Source organism: Cololabis saira, chromosome 13 (genome assembly GCF_033807715.1).
Source record: "Cololabis saira isolate AMF1-May2022 chromosome 13, fColSai1.1, whole genome shotgun sequence".
NCBI classification, from domain to species: Eukaryota; Metazoa; Chordata; class Actinopteri; order Beloniformes; family Belonidae; genus Cololabis; species Cololabis saira.
The window spans coordinates 34,466,277-34,489,543 of record NC_084599.1 but is presented as its reverse complement, the minus strand read 5'-3'; the positions used below and the strand labels follow the sequence as shown (position 1 = coordinate 34,489,543).

General features: G+C 39.1%; 1 protein-coding gene across 4 annotated transcripts in view; it reads left to right on the top strand.

Annotated features, from left to right (window-relative positions):
- sgip1a (SH3GL interacting endocytic adaptor 1a) overlaps positions 1-23,267 on the top strand; it is a 74,645-nt gene that overhangs the window by 38,575 nt on the left and 12,803 nt on the right. For 2 of the 4 annotated variants that reach the window (XM_061738740.1, XM_061738741.1), the window contains 12 exons: positions 2,479-2,500; positions 2,603-2,696; positions 4,722-4,804; positions 8,067-8,147; positions 9,206-9,280; positions 9,492-10,244; positions 11,652-11,782; positions 12,449-12,602; positions 13,631-13,690; positions 19,632-19,691; positions 20,632-20,743; positions 22,997-23,152. In XM_061738740.1, the coding sequence (XP_061594724.1) occupies positions 2,479-2,500; positions 2,603-2,696; positions 4,722-4,804; positions 8,067-8,147; positions 9,206-9,280; positions 9,492-10,244; positions 11,652-11,782; positions 12,449-12,602; positions 13,631-13,690; positions 19,632-19,691; positions 20,632-20,743; positions 22,997-23,152 (1,781 nt within the window). Of the gene's footprint in view, positions 1-1,276; positions 1,323-2,478; positions 2,501-2,602; positions 2,697-4,721; positions 4,805-8,066; positions 8,148-9,205; positions 9,281-9,491; positions 10,245-11,651; positions 11,783-12,448; positions 12,603-13,630; positions 13,691-19,631; positions 19,692-20,631; positions 20,744-22,996; positions 23,153-23,267 lie in introns of all 4 variants that reach the window. The other 2 variants (XM_061738742.1, XM_061738739.1) reach the window with 2 other exon arrangements.

Genomic DNA, 23,267 nt, shown 5'->3' with positions numbered 1-23,267 from the left:
TAACATAACTACCTGGGGGAGATGTAATATTTTGCCATTCTTATCTTTCCCTTCTTTAAGGGCATGGCTGGGATTTTACCTTAAATGTAGACAATTTTTGCCACTTTTGAGCAAAATCCCTTCCTCTAATTCTCAAACAAAAAGTCAATTTTTCCATGGCGTATATTTCTTCAACAATGTCGAGCCATTGTCTCAGTCCTGGGGGATCGCTTCTCATCCAGAGTCTTGTCAGGGCCTTCTTAGCAGCAACAGTCAATATTTTGAAGAGGTAGATGTCTCTCTTTTCAATTACTTCAACAGGGATAAGTCCCAGATATACAGTCCTTGGGTCTTTAGGTATTCTCAGATTTAGAATTTCCTCCATTGTTTGGACAAATATCTTTACTAGTTTTATGATGACTTCTTCATATTTCTTAATATTTACCATCAATCCAGTCAGCTTTATACCCAACTTCATATTTCTGCCTTAAATCATAGTTATATTAGAGATCAGTGTTCACCTCTAAGGAAGCTAAATCAGCACGTTGTCAAAGTCAGAACACTTCCTGTTTACATACGACCGAGCCACAGCGATTGGTCCTGTCAGCCTGTACTGAGCTGCGTCCAATGGGATGAATGCCTGCAAGCTGCATGTCCCGCCCACGATTGCATTACGTTAATCACTCATGGCTCACTGCACAACTGGAGCAGGCACAAAAGTGAGGGATGGAGGGAGAGAGGGATGATGAGGGGTGGATGTGACAGTGGCAGATGGAGAGATTTTTGTAGAAATCAAAGAGACAAAAGGGGCAGATGGGTGGCTACACGGGAATATTAAAGGAAACCCAGAGATTAGGTGGCAAATATCACAGTTTCTACTCGAGAGTGACCAGGAAATGGATGGATGGAAACAAACGAGGGGGAGGGAAGAGGGAGAATTGATTGAAGCAGCTCCACGGGATATTTTGGATTACGTCCAGTCACAGCCGGCTCACAGATGATGTTAGCAAGTCGATCAAATATTCTCATTCAGTTGATGGTCTTCAGTTGCTTAGTTTCTACGCCACCAACAAAAGTTGAGAGTAAGCATGGACACAAACACACAGATTGGTTTTCTTTTTACTACTTCCACTAAAAAAATCAAAACATACATGCCTAAACAAGCAGTCTCATAAAACCTGACATGTTTGACCGATAAAGGACTTTTCCTTCACATTACCAACTTCAACCAGCAAGGCCAGACACTTCTTCTGATGCATATGATGTGTGCTTTACTGATTTGTCACTCTCTGATCAGGTATCTCTTCTTTCTTCCTTTTTGCTGGTCACAGAAACGTAGTCCGGTAAGTGTCCTTTCCTTCAGTCTTCCTGGGATTAGACCAAATGTTTGTCACATGGCTTCCTCTCCCCTTTTGCTTCTCACCGTGTTCTTAAGCGTGGGTGACTAAGATAGACATACTCGGATTCGGCAACTGAAATTATTGGTCTAAATTGTGTTGGCAGATTTGTTTTGATTTGTCCATCTTTTTCTCTTTTTTTTTAAATAACAAAAAACCCTTTGCAGGATCTCGAGTATACTTGTGTCCTTGTTTTTCATCACGCTTGGTCTTTCTACTGAGAGGAAATTTGCACTTTTGACAGCTGGACTCTTTGATGTCTTACTTCAGTCTCTCCCCATCGTGTCTGCTCATCTGCTCCCGTCTCACTCCCTCCTCTCACATGCCTCCGCCTCTCTGCCTCTCTAGTCTTTTGTGTCCTCTTCACACCCATTTCATTCTTGCACAAGGGGATTTATTTGAAAAGCTCAAAAAGCTACGTTACTGATGTTGGCTCTCCATCAACAAAACCCCGATCACTTTTAAGTTTTTTTTCACTCTCCTGCTTCATCCACGTCACACCTTTTCTGGTGACAAGAGTGGCTTCTTGTGACTTCAAAAACATGTTTCCAGAGCTTTGAAATATGTCTTCCTTTTGATGCCACTATCCACTACTTTCATCACGATTAAGTGACTGCCAGCTGCAGCCGTGCAATGACATTTCCTTTTCTAACCGTGTTGTTATAAGTAGATCTTGGAGAAATGTATTTTAAGAGCTTTGTATCATTATGTCTTATCTGTGTTAATATTTTTTTATCTTTACTATCCTAAATACCTGCTGGGATGCCTGTAGATTGCAAGCCTCTGGGAAAGTCGTTAAATGATCTTTTGTTTGCTGGTCTGGTCAGATTAAATCAACCTCAGGCTGAAGTTCATCTTCTGACCTTCATAACTCCACGGCTTACGTAATTGTTCTGTCTTAACCGCACAACACTGTTTCGCAAAAATAATCCAGTTGACATTTTACAGTCTCCCAATGTATTTGCAGCTCTTGAAAGTGGATGAAATGATGTAGGATGTAGATTTGAGTCCGTCACTGTAACAGGCAGAAATTGGTATCTTTGTGTGGTTGAGTTTTTTTTTTTTTACATTTTGTTGTCATTCTCTTTCCCCCATGTGACAGGGTTTGAAGAGGAACACATCCAGTGAGTATCAGACTAGCTGCACCTCACCTTTTGAAAAGCAGTGAATTAGTGGAACGCGGTGCAGAGGTCACGTGAGGTCAGTTGATTTGATCTGTGCTCCAGGTGAAGAGATCGCCAGACCGAGGCGTGTTGTTCCTGTTGTTCCTGCCGCTCCTCCCGCGGCGCCCGCAGCAGCTCCAGCACCGCAGCCCCCCAGGTATGTACGGCATTGTTGCCTCGTCAGGTGTCGTAGGGAATGTGTCTCATCACGCCTTACACGGCATGATTTCTGTTTTGTACTTTTTACTCTTGAAAATGTCATGAAAGGGAAATTTTCCCCTTGCTTCTCACTTCCATCACCCATAATAATAATAATAATAATAATAGTTTTTTATTTAACGTATTTTCTGGACTATAAGCCGCATTGCACATAAGCCGCATCTGCTCTATTTTTTAAAAAATAATAAAAAAAAGATATACATCCGCTCTATTTTAAAAAAATTAAAAAAATTAAAAAAGATATGCAAGCCGCAGATATTTATTTTGTTAGATTAGATATTTACAACATGTACAGAAGGATTTTAAACTGTAAATGATGTACATGTTTGTACCTAAATAGATCCTTTCCTATCAGTGTCTTTTAACACGGCAGCAACTTTGCTGATTAAAACGGGACAGAACCAAGAAAATAACTATTTATCTGTTTGAAATCTGCTTCTACCTACTTCTATCTGCTAAAGAAGAAGTAGCGTATTCTTCTTTGCATTTATTTTGTCTTAGTTTTGATTCTAATTCCGGTTAGAGCGCCCCGAGCGGTGGAAGAAAAATCTACAGAATAGCTGCCCCTTTGTATAAGCCGCATGGTTCAAAACCTATGTCCTATGGACTATCAAAACCTTATAGTCCAGAAAATACGGTACTAAACTATTATATTCTTAGATTGGTTATATGGTGAAGAGGATACATACCATCCTTCGTCATCAGGTGACATTTTTCCAGCCCATCCAACCATGACAGATCGTGTCATGGTTGGATGAGATTTAAGACTCTTTATCTAGTAGACCAACAGATGTACGCATCTGTTGGGCAATTAAAACCCCATCGTTCAAGGCTCAGAAAACATAAGCATGCCCGCGCTTCAGCTACCATACCTTTAAATAACATCAGGCTGCTTCTTCTGTTTCTGCGCGGTTCCTGTCCCCACTGCCGGTGTCGCAGTAAGGCACGAATGCCAAAAATAAATACATGCTCGGTTGACAGTCTGAAGTCTTTTGCAGATTACTGAAGTTAACTTAATATGAAAATGTTCTAGTAAATTATTAGTTTTATGGGAACTTAAGATTCAATTACAACCCAAACTTTGTAATTTCCTTGTAATTGAGAATAAACTCAAGGCCAAAAATAGTCCTCTGGGATGACAAGTTGCAGCATAAAAAGCTGTCACTCCATCCAGACTACGACTCTGCGCCTCGAGAAGCCCGTTCACAAGTTATGAATGTTAAAGGCTGCCCTCTTTGCTTTCGCTCTTGATGTTTGTTTAACAGTCACTTGATTATAAAACTATCAGGACTAACATGAGTCAGCCAGGGATATTTCCCTGGAGCTTAGAGAGGAATATCCACCATAAGTCTGCATATAATGTGACTTAAATGTCCTGCGTTACTTCTCCCGTGTGATCTACTGTCATAGAGTTAATCATAAGAGAAATTACAGCTTTAGGATGTTTCTACCCCCAAAAGTGCAGTTTTGTCTAACTGCTGCCAGCAATCTCATCCATTAGTTTACTCTGCATTTGCTCTTTCTTATCCCACGATCTATCGTTGTGTCTCTTACCTCCGAGGACTACGATAAACAACCATAGACTTTTGTTTTACTTGGGATTTCCTTCCCTTGGGTAACAACATAATCAGCAATAACATCTGCCAACCTGATTAATTCATGTCAAAGAATGAACATTTTTTTAAAGATTCATTTTCTAAAACAAAGCATTTTAGGACGAATGAGACGAGATGTGCTGCAGCTGTGTGTAATATGTGAGGAGTTATTTGTTTTTAATATACCCTGAAATAAAACAATAAACCTATAACTGACTATTTTATGGTATCTTAGGTACTGCAGGTATGATAAAAGTAACACCATCTGTGTCTTCAGTGCAGTATGCACCGCTTAACTGTTGTAACTGCAGCTGTGTCATAAAATCACTGCTCCGCTGCCAATAACTTTACCGTTGTTGTCCTTCAAGACAAAAAACACCAGTTCCTGAAGAAACCACAGCCTTATTTGGGCCTCCTTTGGAAACAGCCTTCGGAGAACAGAAAACTGAAGGTAAAACTGCTCCCTGTGTGTTTTCTATTCAGTTTCCCTCTAAATGTGTCTATTGTTTCTTTTTTTTAAATAGGTCTGTGGTGGGAGTTGTTACTTGTGCTTTTTTGTTGTCAAATTATGTCAGCAGTGCAATGTATAGGTCTTTCTTAACGCGATCTCATTGCCTCTCTAAGGTTGATAGAAAAGTCCTGTGGCCGTCATAACTTTCTCTCTGTCTTTCTCTTCCACTCCCCCTTCCTCGCAGCTCTTTGAATAATGGTTTTTCCTTTCGGCTCAGTGTGCAGTTCTGGAGTCAGTCCCGTCTGTCTCTTTGGGTCAGTGTTGGCCCCCTAAGGTCTCGCACATGTGCATAGTGCAGCCTGTTGATATGCAGATTCTGCTTTCACCTGCTCACATCCAACCCTTTTGGATTTAAGTGATGCAGGCTATGAAAGGCTCTTAGACGTTATGTAAGTACCATTTTAGGCATTAAAAAAAACCATCGTCCTAAATCAAAATGCCTTTGCAAATTAATTCAGACAAGTGTGTATCATTCCACAAGATACACTATAAGCTAGGGGTGTAACGATACACTAATCTCACGATACGGTATGATACACGATATTGAGGTCACGATACGATACAATATTATAGCAGTATTTTTTTAACAACCTTGAATGAGGAACATATGACTAGAATAATGGTCTTTTATTTGAAAGACACAAAATACAAAACAATCCTGTGCATTTGCCCTATTGTTACAGTTTGTAATGCTTTATAACTGTTTAAGTTTTAAAGAGAAAGCCAGGCCAACCATTTTCCACAAACTGAACTAAAAGTAAATGTCAGGTTTGCATTATGCATCTTCAGTTTCATACAAATAAAAATATTTTGCCACAAACTGAATAGTTTCTCTCATGTATGATTTGACTTTTTTCTTTTCCAGAAATTTAACAACTAAAATTAAATAAATAAATAAAAGTAAATAAATACATACAATTTTACATCATAAAAAAGATTGATTCATGCTCACCTTATAAGTGTAAGAGGAGATTTATTTTTGTTAAGAAGTTTATTTTGGTAATTCAGGGTTCATTATTTTATAAATATATTCTTTATATTCTGATGTAAATCAGGGACTATAGTGACACTAGGCAGTTTATCTGTAGTGATTAGTCTGTTTTAGGCACTAGGTGCTGTGTTGATGTTCTAAAATCTTACACTGTTGAGGGACATTAAAGTACACTCGAACTCAGCAGAAGTCTCCGTGTTTATCCTACTCACGACCCGAAAAAGGTTTAATTTAATAAGGTAAGGCTTAAATCTACACCAGACTTAAAAGTTCAGAGCTCAAAACCCTGCTAGAGTCCCGTGATCGGGACCGCAAAACGGTACTAGTTTCTTCTGAGTGGAGTAAGATTTTGGTCCGCGGGTCGAGGCGCGGTCGTTACTAGTCAACACAATAGATTAATATTAATAACCCAATATCGAAATTTTGTGGCACGATATATTGTTACACCCCTACTATAAGCAGAGTTTGTGAACCCTTTAATAAAAAGCATTGAAATGTGGATCCAATCTTCAGTCACGGTATGTGTACTCTTACTTCCTGCTGCCAGGATATGCACATTGATAAGGCTGAAATTGCTATAAAGGTGAATCATTGCATCAGCTTTGAGAAAATCTCAACCTTTTAAAGGAGATATTTATTATTGGGGGCAGGGGGGGATTCTTTGCTCAAGCTTTTACTTTTGGATATTACACGCAACTGAGACTTGAGTTAGAACCACAAAGGGGTCGTTGCATGTGGATTGGTTCTTTGTCAGCTGTACAGAGCAATCACCTGTTATTACATGGCAACTTCTTCTTTTCAGACTGTTTGACCAACCTGGACAAATTCAAAGTATCCGGATGACATTGTGCCTAAAGCAGGGGTGTCAAACTCATTTTGCTTGGCGGGCCAGATTTTACCTTTTTTTTTTTCTCGCGGGCCGCAGGTTCAAAATAACAAAAACAGTGCGAAAATTTTTTTTCTAATTCTTTTTTTTTTTACTATTGCTTTCTAATCCAGTATCAGTTTAGTTAATTTTAAAGGAAATATGCACTTTGTTTACACTGTAATTATGTAAAATGTATTTCTTCAGGATCTTTTATTGAAATGTCTCTGTTTTTTTCAAATGATATAAGATACTTTTAATATCATTTTACAAAGATAAACAGAAACAAGTATGTTTTTTTTATATTTCGCTTTTTTCAAAAAAATCTTTCTTATTACATCCGAGAGTGTTTCTTTGTGATTTAGAGATTTTTCCAGTACAATTTAAGTGTGTGTATTTTTAAAAATTGGCGCGGATATTTACGCCAGTGTGCCGAAAAGTCAGCACTTCTTTTTTAACTGTTTTACTTTGTCACTATCCTCGTATTCAAAACTGAAATTCTCCGAATAAATATCTTCTATCATCTTTTTTAGCAGTGATATTTTTCCTGCGAAAATATATAATAGTAGTCAGTTAATAAAAATAAACGATCGTCTACAAAGAAATAAAATCGACAAGTGCATTCTAGAAAACTTCTAAAAAAAAAAATGTCAAACTGCTCTCTTTTTGGAATAACGATGGATTTGTAGAAGAAATATATTATCGGATATGCTGCGATTCATGGCAATTATTTATGCCTTCCTTTTTAGTAAATTAACATTTTGTTTTTTTTTGCGTTGGAAACTTCTCGTGGGCCGCATGAAAATCTCTCTTGGGCCGCACATTTGACACCCCTGGCCTAAAGCGAGGATCAGCACCAACTATATGTGACAGAATTGCAGACGAGCAACTGCTCTTTCCTCCCACCAAAGCTGTCTGCTCTGAATACAGTTGTGTCAGACGTTTTCCTAAGACCTCTGTAAATCATGCCAAGTTTCAGAAAAGGCGTCATTTGCACTCTTATTTTCTTGAAGATCAAGTGGGTTTTTGCTTAGGCCAGTGACATTAGTTTAATAGGCTGTCCTTTAATCTATCCCAGGATGATTTAGTGTTCAGACTAAGTGAAAAATGGGGACACAAGTGTCCCAGACTGCCATCTAATGCATCTTGATTAATCAGATCTGAATCTGTCTAGGAATGTTTTCAGACCGAGCGTCGTCGGCATCGTTTAGATTCAACCGGCCTGCTGACATCTTTATATTCACTCAAACACACACTGCTATTCATGCTCCAGAGTACCAGAAAACCATAACTATTTTGCTGCTAACGCCGTTCACGTGGCCTTCTCTGTCCCCTCCTGAACTTAGAGGTTCTTTCTGAGTCCGATGTCTGGGGGACTCCTCTCCCAGAGCCCGAATCCTCTTTGACGAGATCCTTCCCCACAGGAAGTAAGTTGTGTGATTCCCTGCTCACTGTGGCACACTTCCTCATCCCCCTGGAATGACTGCGCTGACCCGTCGGCCCACCTCCTCTACTCCCTCATCATCTAACTAACAAACAGATGTGGACATCGTCCTGATTAAACAACCATGTGGCCGTGATGTGTTCCTTTATGTCAGACCAACGTAGCCCATTTCATTTCATCAGCCATTTCACACTCCATATTTATTATTGGTTGTAATCTAGTATGAAGGAGGTGTTCAATACTTGCTATGCACCACCCCCCCTCTTCCCTTGCTGCCTCCCCCTTGCATTCAGCATGAAGGTGGTGGAACTGTACAGTACTGTGCTGCATGGGTGATGATGTGTTTATTGTGGATGCATCTGGCAGGGGGTGGTAAAATAAGTCATTTTTAAACGCTAACATTCAATCTTTGTTATGTTGTACATCAATCTGTTGGTCCCCCATCCTTTTTTTCTTTTTTACTTCCTCGTGTCATCATTTACAGTCCTCAGTGGGCTGCAGGGGCGTGAAACGGTATTGGTAAAACAGTTACTGTATTTTCTGGACTATAAGCCGCTACATTTTTCATAGGTTTTGAACCATGCGGCTTATACAAAAGTGCAGCTATTCTGTGGATTTTTCTTCCACCGCTCGGGGCGCTCTAACCGGAATTAGAATCAAAACTAAGACTAAATAAATGCAAAGAAGAATATGCTACTTCTTCTTTAGCAGATAGAAGTAGGTAGAAGCAGATTTCAAACAGATAAATAGATAAATAAATACTGGTTATTTTCTCTTGGTTCTGTCCCGTTTTAATCAGCAAAGTTGCTGCCGTGTTAAAAGACACTGTTAGGAAAGGATCTATTTAGGTGCAAACATGTACATCATTTACAGTTCAAAATCCTTCTGTACATGTAGTAAATATCTAATCTAACAACATAAATATCTGCGGCTTGCATATTTTTTTTTTAAATAGAGCGGATGCGGCTTATAGTCCAGAAAATACGCTACTTGTGGTACCTGGAAGGATTAATCATAAATGAACTTGTGGTGTCATTTCAGCTCCTCCTCCACTTCCACCTAAGAATGTCCCGACATCTCCCCCGACGACTGGACCCCCCTCTGCAGACGATACTGGTGAGAAGGGGTTTTTTTTGTTTGTTGTTCTTGGTCTACTATACTTCCCATCGAGTCATCTTAGTAAAAAAAACAAACGTTTTGATAATCTCAGAGACGGTTTACCTCCGTCGTTCAGCATCAGTCTCTGTGGGCATGTTTTCTTTCCTGTTTGTGATGTTTTATCTCCTTGTGTAAACCTCCTGACTAACTTTGGTTGTGTTTGTCTCAGAAGCATCAGCGGATGCAGACAGCTCAACTCGGAAGCCCTCGATAGCCGACTTGGACAACATCTTCGGGCCGGAGCAGTCTCCTCCTCCCGGCGAGGACACGAACGACACGTGGGTCTGCTTCAGCGAACGGTCCTCTGAGCAGCCAGCGGCACCAGAGGATCCGGCACAGCTCCTCCCCTCCTCGCCACCTCCACCGGAAGAACCAGCACCTCCTCCACCCGAATCTCCTGCTCCTTCTCTCCCTACATCACCACCTCCACAGGAAGAGCATGCACCACCTCTCCCTACCCCCCCTCCCACTAAAGAAGCCCCGGCACCTCCTCTACCAACCTCCCCACCTCCTTCAGAGGAACCTGCTGCTCCCGCTCCACGTTCTGGCCCAGCCACACCAGAAGATCCTCTCACACATGCCACCTCTCCCCCTCCTGCACCAAAGGAGCTTTCATCATCCTTTCCTGCCGTCGTCCCACCGGTCCACGCCCCCAAAGCAGACACTCCTCCGGCAGGGACCCCCCCTCCCGAAGAACCCGCAGTCCCGTCGGTTTCCCCACCCGCCGTCCTCTCCCAAGGGGAGCAATCCAAAAACACAGATGCCCCTCAGCCCAAAGAGGACAGCGCTGCTGAAGTCGTCTCCTCCCCCAAAGATTCGAGCCAAGGGAGTCGGAGTTCACCACCGCCGCCTCCTCCCCCAACATACCGGGCAGTGGTTTCATCACCGGGTCCCACATCTGGAGCCACTGGTACGAGCAGCGGTGAGTGGTTCATCGTTGTCATGCTGAAGTTTGTGTGTTTTTGTGCTGGACCACAGCTAAACCGTGACAGTTTACACATAGCAGCAGGAATTCAGACATGAGAATGGCATCGATGAGCCAGTGGCTTTTCAAAATAAGAATACAAACGATACATTCATAAGGCTGGACATAGAGATCACACTAACTCACTATTCTTACAGGCTAAAGTATTAAAACTTATGGATTTAGTGGCATTTCAATCTGCACAAGTAATGTTTAAAGCGAAAAATCATTCGCTACCGGATAACATTCAGAAATTATTTATTGGGAGGGAAGGGGGTTAAGGGGAAACCTAAACTTCAAATCTTTATTTGTGCGTACAACAAAAATAGGTTTTTGTGTATCAGTTTGTGGAATCAAACTGAAATGATTTGAATTTGGAGTTAAAAGAATGTACAAACATAAAACAATTTAAGAAATATAAAGACATAGTTTATTTGAGGTATAAAAGTGAAGACTGTGTTTAAAGATCAGCAGCTGTGTGTGTTCTGCTATTTCGTCATGTTGTTTTTGTATGTTTGTATAGATATACGTATTATATTTATATCATAGTCATATTATATTTATATCATAGTTATATTATATTAATGATAGAGCTTACATTTGGTATTAAACAGGTTATTTTTGTAAAAATGATATATATTTATTTATACAATTTAGTGTATAGTATAAAACGTAAATACAGGCATATAATGTATGTTTAGTTGTGGAAAGGGGGTGGGATTAAATAAGTTTATACTTCCACTCCTTTTTCGAACATGTAACTGAAATGTTTTTTGATGAGTTTTTTTTTTCTTTATGTGGTGGAATGCCCACCTGTATTTGTTTCTCTTATCTTTTTTCTTGTTTTTTTTTTATACATGTTCGAAATAAATAAAAACGAACGAACGAAAATAAACTTTAACATTAACGTTTCATTATCCTGTGGAGGCTGTGGGGAAACAATTTATAGGGTCTTAGAAGAAAAATTTTACCACTTTCAAGGGGAGGTTCAGTTCAGAAGACAAAAGATTTGGAAGTAATTTGGTATTTTTTCATTTTGTTGGGGATAAAAAGATACCAGTTTACTGTTGAGTTCTGTGTTGCATAAAAAGTGAAAATGGTCCGTTAATTGCATATGTTTTGCGACAATGAGACGATGCTCTTACTATATGTGTGAGCTCATAGCCCTCTGGTTCTTTCTTTGAGAGGCTCATTGTCTGTAAAAATAACTTTCACCTGCCCGAATACACCGTTATTTATGCTGTGTGACATACGATCACTATTGGATTTCCATATATCATTCATTTATTCTGTGATGATACCGCCGTTGGACTCTGTTGTCCAAGGGTTTTTCAGGAAGCCTGTGTTTGTTTTTCTCTGCCGCAGGTTCCTCCTCACCTGTACGACCTTCCACCCCTTCGTCAGTAAACCCAACCCCACCTCCGCCTCCACCTCGCCCCCCTTCACGCCCCAAACTTCCTCCAGGAAAACCTTCAGTAGGAGATTCGGTAAGAAGTGTATGTTTTTTTTGTTTTTTTTCTTGTCAAGTACCGTATTGGCCTGAATATAAGACAGTGTTTTTTGCATTGAAATAAGACTGAAAAAGTGGGGGTCGTCTTACATTCGAGGTCTAGACGTTATACCCATTCACAACGCTAGATGGCGCCAGATATCTTTAAAGCGAATGCTGAATTTAACTCCCCAGGCCAAAGCGAACCCCTGTCACGAAGAAGAAAAATAAAAAATAGTATAAGAAAGAAAATAAGAGACGAGATCACAGAAAGTGGAGAAACGTAGCGAATCTGGAGAAAAGTGGGTGGAAGTTCGGCAGGTAAACCGGCAGCTGAGGAGAAGTTATGATGCAAACTTCAAGATAATGATTTCAATGAGGCAAAATAACATGCTTTTTCTCTCGAATATATTGTTATAATCATTTGTTTCAGATGTACTGTAATTATTTTCTGTATAAAAATTTAATTTGGTGTTCAAAAAGTCTTTCTTCAAACTTGAGTCTTGAAAAAGAGGGGGTCATCTTATAATCGGGGTCGTCTTATATTCGGGACAATGCGGGATATTTGTTTTCTTGCGAAGCAGAACAGAGCTTAGCCAGATGTTTTAATATGTTTAGGGAAAAATATAAATAGGAAACTGAAATTATTCTTTCCCTGTATATATTTTTTCAGAATCGACCTTTCAGCCCGCCGATACACTCGGCGAGCCCTCCGCCATCGGCCCCTCTGGCGCGGGCCGAGAGCACGTCCTCCATCTCCTCCACCAACTCCCAGAGTGCAGCCACCACGCCCACCGTCGGCAAGGAGCTCTGCGTGTCCGTGTCAGGTGTGTGAACCGTACCTGAGCTGTGCACCGTCACCGGTCACAACTGACTTTCCCTGTTTACGCGGGACATTAAAGGTTATTTATTTCATTCATTGGCCCAGTTGTTTGTTCTTTTACTCAGTTTGTGCTCAGTGACTCATTTATTCATTCATTTATATATCTTTTTTTGTTGTTGTTGAAGTGTTGATAGTTTTTCATCAAAAATGCTTCATTTAAAGAAAGGCTGTCATTTGCACAGTCACTGTTAAAAATCTGTGCAAACTACCTCTATATGTTTACGCATTTGTAAAAGACAATCTTGTTTCTTTATTATGGTTAGATTTTAATCAGTTTCTTTCCAAAATCCCTGCAATACAACAAACTGTGAAACAGGAGATAAATATTGTGCTCGGTTGACACATGTTCATTTTTATGCGAAGTGTGAGTAAAAGGTGAAAATAAAAAGCCTGGGGATGATTTCATAGTAAAAACATCCAAAACAAACATTTCTTTAATGAACTGACAACACAACAGTTTATGCACCTTGATCTGACTCTAGAGTCGGAGTTAGAGGAGTTTACAGTGCAGAGTTGTGAGTTGACATTAGTAAATCTCAGGACACTGTTAAGATAGCGAAGATAAGACTTTTAAGATATAAAAAAACCAAACTACTCACTGTCAGTAAAGCTGCAGTCATGTCAAATCATAATATAGTCCTTGACTGGTTTTCAAAAAGAAGTATTCAGAGTTTACAGAAATATGCATTAGAGCTCATCATTGATGCAATATTTATCAAGATGGTGTTTGCTCATAGGCCAGAAACTGTTGGGCCGTACAGCCAGGAAAAGGTCACAGAGGCTGTTTTAATTGTAAACTGTCTCCTTTGCAGTTTTACCTTCTTCAGTTTTGACATTTTCATCATATTTACATTCAAGATGCTTATTTCTTTGAAAGCTTTTTTTTCTTACATATGCTCCTTGAAATTCTCTTTTTAATTTCTGTTTTATTTATTTGCCAATTGTCCTTTTATTTGATCTTTGGCTTGTCAGAAGACGATGCTTATGTAGACAAACTGCCGACGTTTGAAAGACACTTTGACTCATTTGCAGGTATAGTAAAGTTCCTTTCTGAGTGAGGAAAGGGAGTGTGGGACATGTGAGGGTCGGGTATATGGAATACCATGTGAGTCAATATATATATGACTAAACAACAAAGGAATTTATTTATATATATATATATATATATATATATATATATATATATATATATATATATATATATATATATATATATATATATATATATATATATATATATATATGTAGTAAATACACTGCATAACCAACTTTGATATATTAGTTTGGAGTTGAGGAAACAAAATCCAACATTTGGATGTCCCCTGAATAACTGTATTAGTTATGTATCAAAGTACATAAACTATGTACATATTTGTATTTATTTAGTATTCCTATTCATTTTACAGAATTTAATCTGTTTTTTTTTTTGTTTTGTTCTTTTTTATATTGATTAAATGGCATTTCATAGGGAATGGGGTTGGGATTACTCTTGTGCAAATTTTGAACGTGTCCGGGCTCTTTACCCGGCTTTACCCGGGTAAAGACTGTCCCCTGAGTGGTTTGTGCCTTTTCGGTCGATGTGCTGGTATTCAAACATCGAGAGTAGGTCTTTTTTTGTTTTTTCTACATATTTTCAGTTTTTAACTGTAACATAATTCAGTAAAATTGAGCAGATTATGCAAATATACGAAAAGACCATCTCTCTGCCATTGTTTGAATAGCTGCTTATTTCACTGTTTTACTTCAGGTTTATGTCTCTGGGACATAACGGTTTTTTAATTGTTTATTTTTTTCCCTTTCCTCTCAAATGTGGCATCACTTCTCAATGAAATTGTCATTTTTCTTCATCATTTTGCTTTTGTCAGTTCCTGCCTTCGCACACATTTCCAAGACATTTGATATTTTTCATAGTTGATATCGTTCCTTTCCTTTTTCACGCTGTCTTTCTCTTTCTGGCTTGTTGTTGAAATCACAAATAAAATCCACTGGGGAAAAAAAAAATAAAAACATTGAAAGCCATAATGAATACACTCCAAGGAGATCCAAAAAAATGTCTCTCTTTTTCCATCTGCTTGTTTGTGAGACTTTTCTCTCTGTTTTAGACTGTGGCGGTGTTCTTGCCACGTCACCGTGGCAACCACCCATCTCTTCTCCTGGCAACTCATGCTTTGAGTTCAATGCAATCCCTCCCAGATACCTTTGCTCTCAGTTTGCACCACACGAGCGTGTGTTGTTGTGTTCAATGATCACGCCTGCAGAGCTCCTATTTGGGTCTCTGTTTCTCTCGCTCTCATAAATACACATTCATAACGCACATTTTCACACATGCTGCTGGTTAGATCTCTAGTCTCTGCTTATCGGCGCAGGAAGCTTGGAACAAGAATAAGCCGAATAAGGTTAACCAATCTCTCAATCAGCTTACTCCCAAACATGAACCCAAACACCAGCCGCCCCCACATCAGAACCCCTGCCCTTTTGTATCCACATTAAAAGCTGCTCTCATCGCTCCATCACCTGGAGTCTGATGACTCATTCGTTGACACACCTTTGCTCGTGGGACTTCACAACAATGGTTTGAACTAGAAACAAGCCTGCCTTGCTCTGCTATGACGATTGGCTTTTTTTTTATGTTTTATGTTTTCTGATGTGGAGTCAAATGTCTGGTAGTGGAATTTACTTAAACATAGAAGCTAATTAAATTACATGAGGTATTGTAGTTTAGTTGAGGAATTAAAACTGCTCATCTTCTGGTGTTCTTAGTAAACCCATTGTGAGCTAATCTGTGGGTTTTTTGGGTGTTTTTAAGCCAGAGCCAGATCTTGGTATAGGCCATTTAAGCGGTCATCTTTGGCGCCATCTGGTGGAGGGGGCAGTGCTGCAAGTAATAATGTTCAGTCCTGACAAGTGCTCTTTTCTACGGAGCCCCTCTGGTGACATTTGAAAAAAATAAAATAATGCGTGGCCACGCGTTAATAACTCGTGGCCACGAGATAATCAATGCGTGGCCACGAGATAATCAATGCGTGGCCACGAGTTATGTATCTCGTGCCCACGCATTATTTTACTCGTGGATGGCATTATAACCTACTGTCTGGACTTTGTGGATGCAACTTCTTTGGTGGGATGATTATGAATCATTAATAGCGGTAATTATAGACTATGTATATTAAAGAGCAAGAGGATTGTCATGGCGAGTGTAGTAATAACATAACGCATTAATTATCTCGTGGCCACGAGATATTAACTCGTGGCCACGAGTTATTAATGCCTGGCCACGAGATATTAATGCGTGGCCACGCATTATTTTATTTTTTTCAAATGTCACCAGAGGGGCTCCGTACTTTTCCTGTGCTTCGTCTTGAAAATAAAAAAAACGTATCCTCTCTCTCGTCCCTTTAGGTATTATATCTAGATCAACATCAGTTGTTGCTTGTTGGATCAATGTTTCTCCTCTTTAGTCTTTCAGAAAATGTTTTTGACGTATAGTAATACAACAACCATTGTATTGAAAGCAAGAAAAATTGCCTGTTCCTGCATTATTGCTATTATAATATTTTTATTTATATATAATATATAGATATATAATTATTTGTGGGATTGATTACGATTAATAACTAGTTAACTATGAAAATCTTTTGTCTCACATCTGTCTGTGTGTCACAAGTTGGGCAGGAAATTTTCGCTCAATGTTACTGAATGTCTTCTTGGTTAGAAATTGTGCAAAATCCATTACTCTACCTTGAAAGCAGCAAAAAGGCGTTTGTACATTAAAATATCAGTTTTAACTTAGTTAGAAGAATATTGGATTACTAATGAAATTTCATCCAGCTCTTTCCGTCTGCCAACTCTTCTGTCAGCAAAAGACCAAACGAGTAAATCAGTTTTAAAAACAACTTGTCTTCCACACCACTAAGGGGACCCCGTGAGCTACATACAGAAAAGTTCCTATGTGCCAGTTTAAATACTTTCAAATTATCCCATTTGTCACAACCTATATACTTAATACACTGTAGAGATGTGGACTAAAAGAGCAGAAATATTTTCTGATATCTCAACCATCTTTTGGCTCCTTTTGAGATTGATGCAATCCTAGAAGTTACATTTTTCTGATGTTGTATTGTGACAAAAAAATGGAACAGCAATATCCTGCTTATCTGTTGCCATATAAGCAGGCCTGGAAAATAAAAAGTATATCTGTTAATGAGGACTTTCTGAGCCCAGCTGTGTGTGCAGACTAGTTTTGGTGTCTGCGAGGAGGTAGATGAAGTGTTTATAGTTTTATTTGGATCCCCATTAGCTGCAGCAAAACTGCAGCTATTCTTCCTGGGGTCCGACACATAATATACAATACAAGACAAAAATTTAAAGCAAACCTAAAGAGGTAGTAGAAGAAAAAGAAAAGAAACATAGAAAAGAATAAAAGGAAAAGAAAAAGGAAATTCTACTACAAAATATATTCTAGATTTCTGTCAAATAAGACCAGTGCTCTTTTTGACACTCACATTAAGGTTACAGTCATTCTGAAACATTTAGATGTAATGCATTTACAATACAAAATATATCCTTCTTTAGATAGCATTAACCAATTCAAACAATGTATAGTCATCTACAATGCGTTTAAGTTATAATCACTTTTTTTTTAATTATCGTAACTTGACCCATGACCATTTTTAGTAAACCAATAGCCATTTAATAATAATTAAATACGTTTTATATGTATATATTTAAGAGATGTTTCTTTACTAATAATTTGAATTATTTTATGCTGGTAGTTGCTCAAAGTGTTTGGGAAGTAAGTTCCATTCATACATAGCTCTGTACATCACTGTTCTCTTACTATAGTCTGAAAAATGAAAAATGGCCTCTGGCAGCGTCTCGTGCTATAGCTGTGATTTTCTGAACTGTAACATAGTTTTCTGTGTAGAACATGCAGGGTTTTGGATATGGATACATTTCTTATAAATATTAATTAGAGCTGGGTATCGAATTTCAAATTTCAAGAATCGATTCCGATTCTTAAGATTCAGAATCGATTTTCACCATTTGATTCGATTCGATATTGATTTGGGTTAATGTTGCCTGGATTATATGACTGTAAAATAACTATTGAAATAATAATTTCACAATAATTATTGTGAAATAACTAAGAAATAAATAACTCAAATAGGCATTTCAATATCCATTTAAAGTGCAAAAAAAGAGAAATTGCAACAGCTCAAGCAGTAAACAAGTTATTTTAGCTTGTCTGATTTATTCTGTCACCAGACACACAGTTTGCCATGAAGCACCCGGCATTTTTCAGGTATTTCATGAGAAACCGTGTCCGATAACAGAGAAACCAAACAAGCTATAGTAAATATAGATAATATGAACTTCATTGAACTAATATAACATTTAGAAATTTAAGCTGAAATGTCCAGCATTTTCTCTAAAGAAAAGTTAATTTAGTTCAGAAGTTTTCAAAACTACTGGGACTACTGGGATTAAAGTTCACCAGGCAAAACTGTAATGATGGAAAAAAAAAAAAATGTAATAAAAAAAAAATCGATCTTTAGACATACAAGTCGATTTTTAGGAATTAATATGAAAATCGATTTAGAATCAGAAAATCGATTTTTTCAACACAGGCCCAATATTAATAATGAATAAAGTAATCTTTCCCTTACCATTAACCAGCTGAGATTTCTATGCATTTTAAATACACTTGTTCTGAAAGCACAACCAAGGACAATGCGAGCTGCTCTATTTTGTACTATTTGAAGTTTAGTGTTGTCGAATCTCTGGAGCTCCTGGAAGTCCGATCTTAATTCCCATCGCCCTCTCCACTGAAATGTGGTACGCAGTACCTGTCTGTGCGTCAGTCTGTCCCCTGGATCCAGCCTCAATGCTGCCCTCTGCAGGGCATCTCTGTACATAGCGTTCCTGCTGCTGAAATTGGGGTCATAGTAGGGCTGGGCAATATGGACCAAAAGTCATATCTTGATATTTTCTAGCTGAATGGCGATACTCGATATATATTGATATTTTTTCTGTGCCATAATTGGGGTTTCCCCCAAAGCATTATAGCATAGCATCTCTGTTAGCTTCATTTTTTTCTGAGGCAAACCCTTAAAAAAACCTTCAGTTTTAATACAAAGCCTCGTGCCAAATGTCACACAGGTACCTTTTATTAACAGAGGTCTGCACAATATCAAAATGTATAAAACAAATGAAATAAAAATAAACTGTCTGCATATATAGGATTAAAAATGCTTCTTGAATAAAATAAAACAAATATCCCTTTCCTGCATAACAATTAAATTAAAATACACTGTGCAATTAATACAATGTAGACAGTAACAGGCAGACTTTTCCACTGAGGTTGACAGTTGTGCAAATAACAAAACATTTGTGCAAATCTCAAATAAAACATTCAAGTCAATTTGTCACAAAATAAGCTATATCAAAATCATTAAAAAAAAAAATGTAAAAAAAAAATATATATTTTTTTTTTGAATAATCGATACAAACGATATTGTCCCGTACCATATCGCGTTTGAAAATATATCGATATATATTAAAATCTCGATATATCGCCCAGCCCTAGGTCATAGTGTCGCCTCGACAGGTTCTCTGAGACCCCGCAGCCTGAACGGCGCTGCAGCCCTCCACCTACAAAGTCCTGACCCTCACTCTCTCCACCTTGCACATTCAAGCATCCACAAAAGAGCATCTTGTGTCACCCATCTTGTCTTCTGTCCCGGCGGGGTGTCGGCGCTCTGTCCTCCCTCTCCCCCGGAGCCTCCACCCACTTCACTCCACCTCACTCCACTCCATCATGACGTGTGATAGAGCTGCCATGTGAGACTCACACTACTCTCCTTCTCTCCCCTTCTCACCCATTTCCCTCCCTTTCATCCCTCGACCTTCTCGTCCTTCTCTTCTGACCCCCACCTCCCCTTCCATCCCTCCCTCCACCCTCCCACCCACACAGAGAATGACCAGCCATCCCTGGTATGGTTTGACAGAGGAAAGTTTTATTTAACGTTTGAAGGTAAGTTTGCTCGGCACCAGGGCAGCGTGCTCACACAAGCACTCCTTCCGAGGCTGATTAACGCAAGCTTCGCCCATTCCTCTGCCCTGTCCTGTCACTCTTCTCCCCCTCCCTTCCCGATCCCTCCATCACTCTAACAAACATCACACTAACCTCCTGCCTGAGTCCACCTCATCTGAACTAAAATATCTGGTGTAAATATCTCGTAACTTCATTTCTCCCGGCATTATTCATTCTCATTTCATCTTGGGCCGACCACCTTTCATTCTCCGAAGAATCATCTTCCTCTGTGCAGTTTATTAATTACTTTTGCCGTGACTTTCTTCCCCGTTGGGCTCCTGGGTTTCTCTGGTGATCTTTGCGCTCCGTTTTGTTTTCGCTCCCTGTTTTTCTGTGATCTTGTCTGAATAGATCATCTTTAGTGGTTTTCATGGACTAAGGATGCACATCTTTCTCTCTTTCTGCCTTTCTTTCTCATCCAGCTATGCTTTCTCACATAAGAGCAAATATCCGTGTGCAACGTACTATGCAAAAACTTTACGAGGATGTATTAGAAGTCATTTGGGTTTTCACAGTCTAAAGAGCAGAGAGAAATGGCTATCCTCCTCATGCATCAAGTGCTGTTTTCACTCCGCCTTACTAACATCAGTAGTTGTTTTCATTTTGAAAAGACGTGCAGTTTGATGTCATCATTCACGTGTTGTGTTCCTCATTTCATCCCTGCACTCTTGTACAGGAAGAGTGTTGACTGCTGGTTTGGATATTTGAACGTGCATCTTTTCTTAATATGAATATTTACCTGAAGGGGAAGGCAGTGAGCTGTAACTGAGCTCACATGTATACAACATTTTATTTTTTATTTTTAAATTGCATACATGTTTGTTTCGGGTGCATTGTACTGTATTAAGTGCGCTTGTGTGCCTGTCTGTGTGGGTTTTAGGCTGCTCTCGAGGGCCCAGTCCTCTCACCATGGGCGCTCAGGACACACTTCCTGTGGCTGCAGCATTCACAGAAACGGTCAACGCCTTCTTTAAAGGAGCCGACCCCACCAAGTAGGTGCTCAGAACATCACTCGTATCAATATCTCCTGATTACAGGAGTATTCAAAGGTCGTGGTCGCAAAATGTGTCTGTATTTATGCTTGGCAGCACTGTGAATATGGTTTTTCTTCAGTTAATAGGATAATGCTGAATATAAGGAAAATAAAATAGGTAAAGAAACATAAATAACATTTTTATACAAGTCAAGTTATGTCTATTTATGAAGCACTTTAAAACAACGACAGCTGACCAAAGTGCTGGACAAGCAAAGGAAAGACGAAAACAAAACAGGACAACATAAAACACACAAATAAAATAAAACAATCATGATAAGTTAAATGCTATTGAATAAAAATGGGTTTTAAGATGAGATTTTAAAACAGCCATAGAAGGAGCCAGGCGTATGTGCAGCGGCAGCTCGGTCCAGAGCTTGGGACCAGTTACTGCAAAGGCCCGTGCATTTACACTCTTCTATGGACATTAAAAGACCTGAGATGTAAGAAGGTACAAGACCATGTAAAGATCTGAAAATAGATGACAGGAGGGTTCACATGAAGTTTGACAACAATTATGTTCAAGCTTCATCATAAATATTTGGGTTAAGAGTGAAAAACCTAACATCAGGCTTGCAGGAGGGATGTTGTCAAGTAAAAGAAAAATAATAAAGCTCATAAGCACTGATGTGGCTGGATGCCACCAAACTTCAGCAAACCACAAGGATCACCTGGAACTGAACGACGGAGACCCAGTAGTCTACATTTACTGAGGTTAGCCAGGACTCGTACGGAGCAGGTTTATAACGATCGCAGACTGAAGCTTGGATGGAAACATGGGCAGACGCAAAACTGAGGAGAATACCCGAAGACTCGTCCTGTACAAAACAAAACAAGCAGTAAATCTAAACCACAGAAGGAAAAGCAGTGCAGCCGTCTCACAGCAAGAAGGTCCTGGGTTCGATTCCCACCGGGGACGGTGTGGGCGCTGAAGTGCGTGTTAGTTCCCCCATGACTTCAGCGCCCACACCCTGGGTGGGGTTGGAGAAAGGGCCTTTCTGTGTGGAGTTTACATGTTCTCCCTAGGGCTGGGCGATATATCGAGATTTTAATATATATCGATATATTTTCAAATGCGATATGGTACGAGACAATATCGATTTAAAAAAAAAAATAAAAATAAAAAAAAAAAATAAACTTTTTTTTTTTTATGATTTTGATATAGCTTATTTTGTGACAAATTGATTTGAATGAGATTTGCACAAATGTCAACCAGTGGAAAAGTCTGCCTGTTACTGTCTACATTGTATTAATTGCACAGTGTATTTTAATTTAATTGTTATGCAGGAAAGGGATATTTGTTTTATTTTATTCAAGAAGCATTTTTATTCTATATATGCAGGCAGTTTATTTTTATTTCATTTGTTTTATACATTTTGATATTGTGCAGACCTCTGTTAATAAAGGTACCTGTGTGACATTTGGCATGAGGCTTTGTATTAAAACTGACTGTTTTTTTAAGGGTTTGCCTCAGAAAAAAAATTAAGCAGAGATGCTATGCTATAATGCTTTGGGGGAAACCCCAATTATGTCACAGAAAAAGTATCGATATATATCGAGTATCGCCATTCAGCTAGAAAATATCGAGATATGACTTTTGGTCCATATCGCCCAGCCCTACTACCCTCAAAAAAAAACATGCACACAGTCCTGGGCTACACATGCCCCTCTGGCCATGCGGGGCCAGTGGTTGACGATTGACGTGTCCAGGATTTACTGTACCTGCCCTCCATCCAATCAGAGCCGGGGTAGAGGATAGTAAAGGAATAAAAGCTCATTATTATTTTTATGATAGTCAGTGTAGGTTCAAAGAAGAGTTAATACTTTAATTGATCAAAACAAAACATCTGCTCTTATCTGTCTTATGATGATAGTTGCTCTCTGAGCTATGCGTTCCTTATAATGAGCATGACCTTCACAATATAGTTTTTTTGTTGTTTTTTTTTTAATAAACCTGCATGTGGAAGCTTTATGTCAGTAACACATACTTGAGCATGCTCGTGTTTCTGTGTTTGCACAGTGTTGGGTTGACTTGAGATGAAAGAGGCGATTGGTTTAGATGATTAATCTAGCATGTCCGTCATGGTGTTTCATACCGTAGTACTTTAATGACTCGTTCAGCAGTTTAGATTTAAAATGAAGTAAACAAACAGACAAGAACTGAAAAGTCTGAACGCTGTTTGTGCATAACCTTCCCTCCTCTTCCTCTCAGGTGTGTTGTGAAGATCATAGGTGAGATGGTTTTGTCGTTTCCGGCGGGAATCACACGGCATTTTGCCAATAACCCATCCCCCGCTGTGCTAACCTTCAGCATAACCAACTACAGCCGACTGGAGCATGTGCTGCCTAATCCCCAGCTGCTCTGCTGGTAATGTCATCACCGTGAACTTTGAACTCACCCCCTTCTGTTATATGTAAAAAAAAAAAAAAAAAAAGATGATGATAAATGTACAATTTTCAGTGTCTTGAAACAATTGAATCTT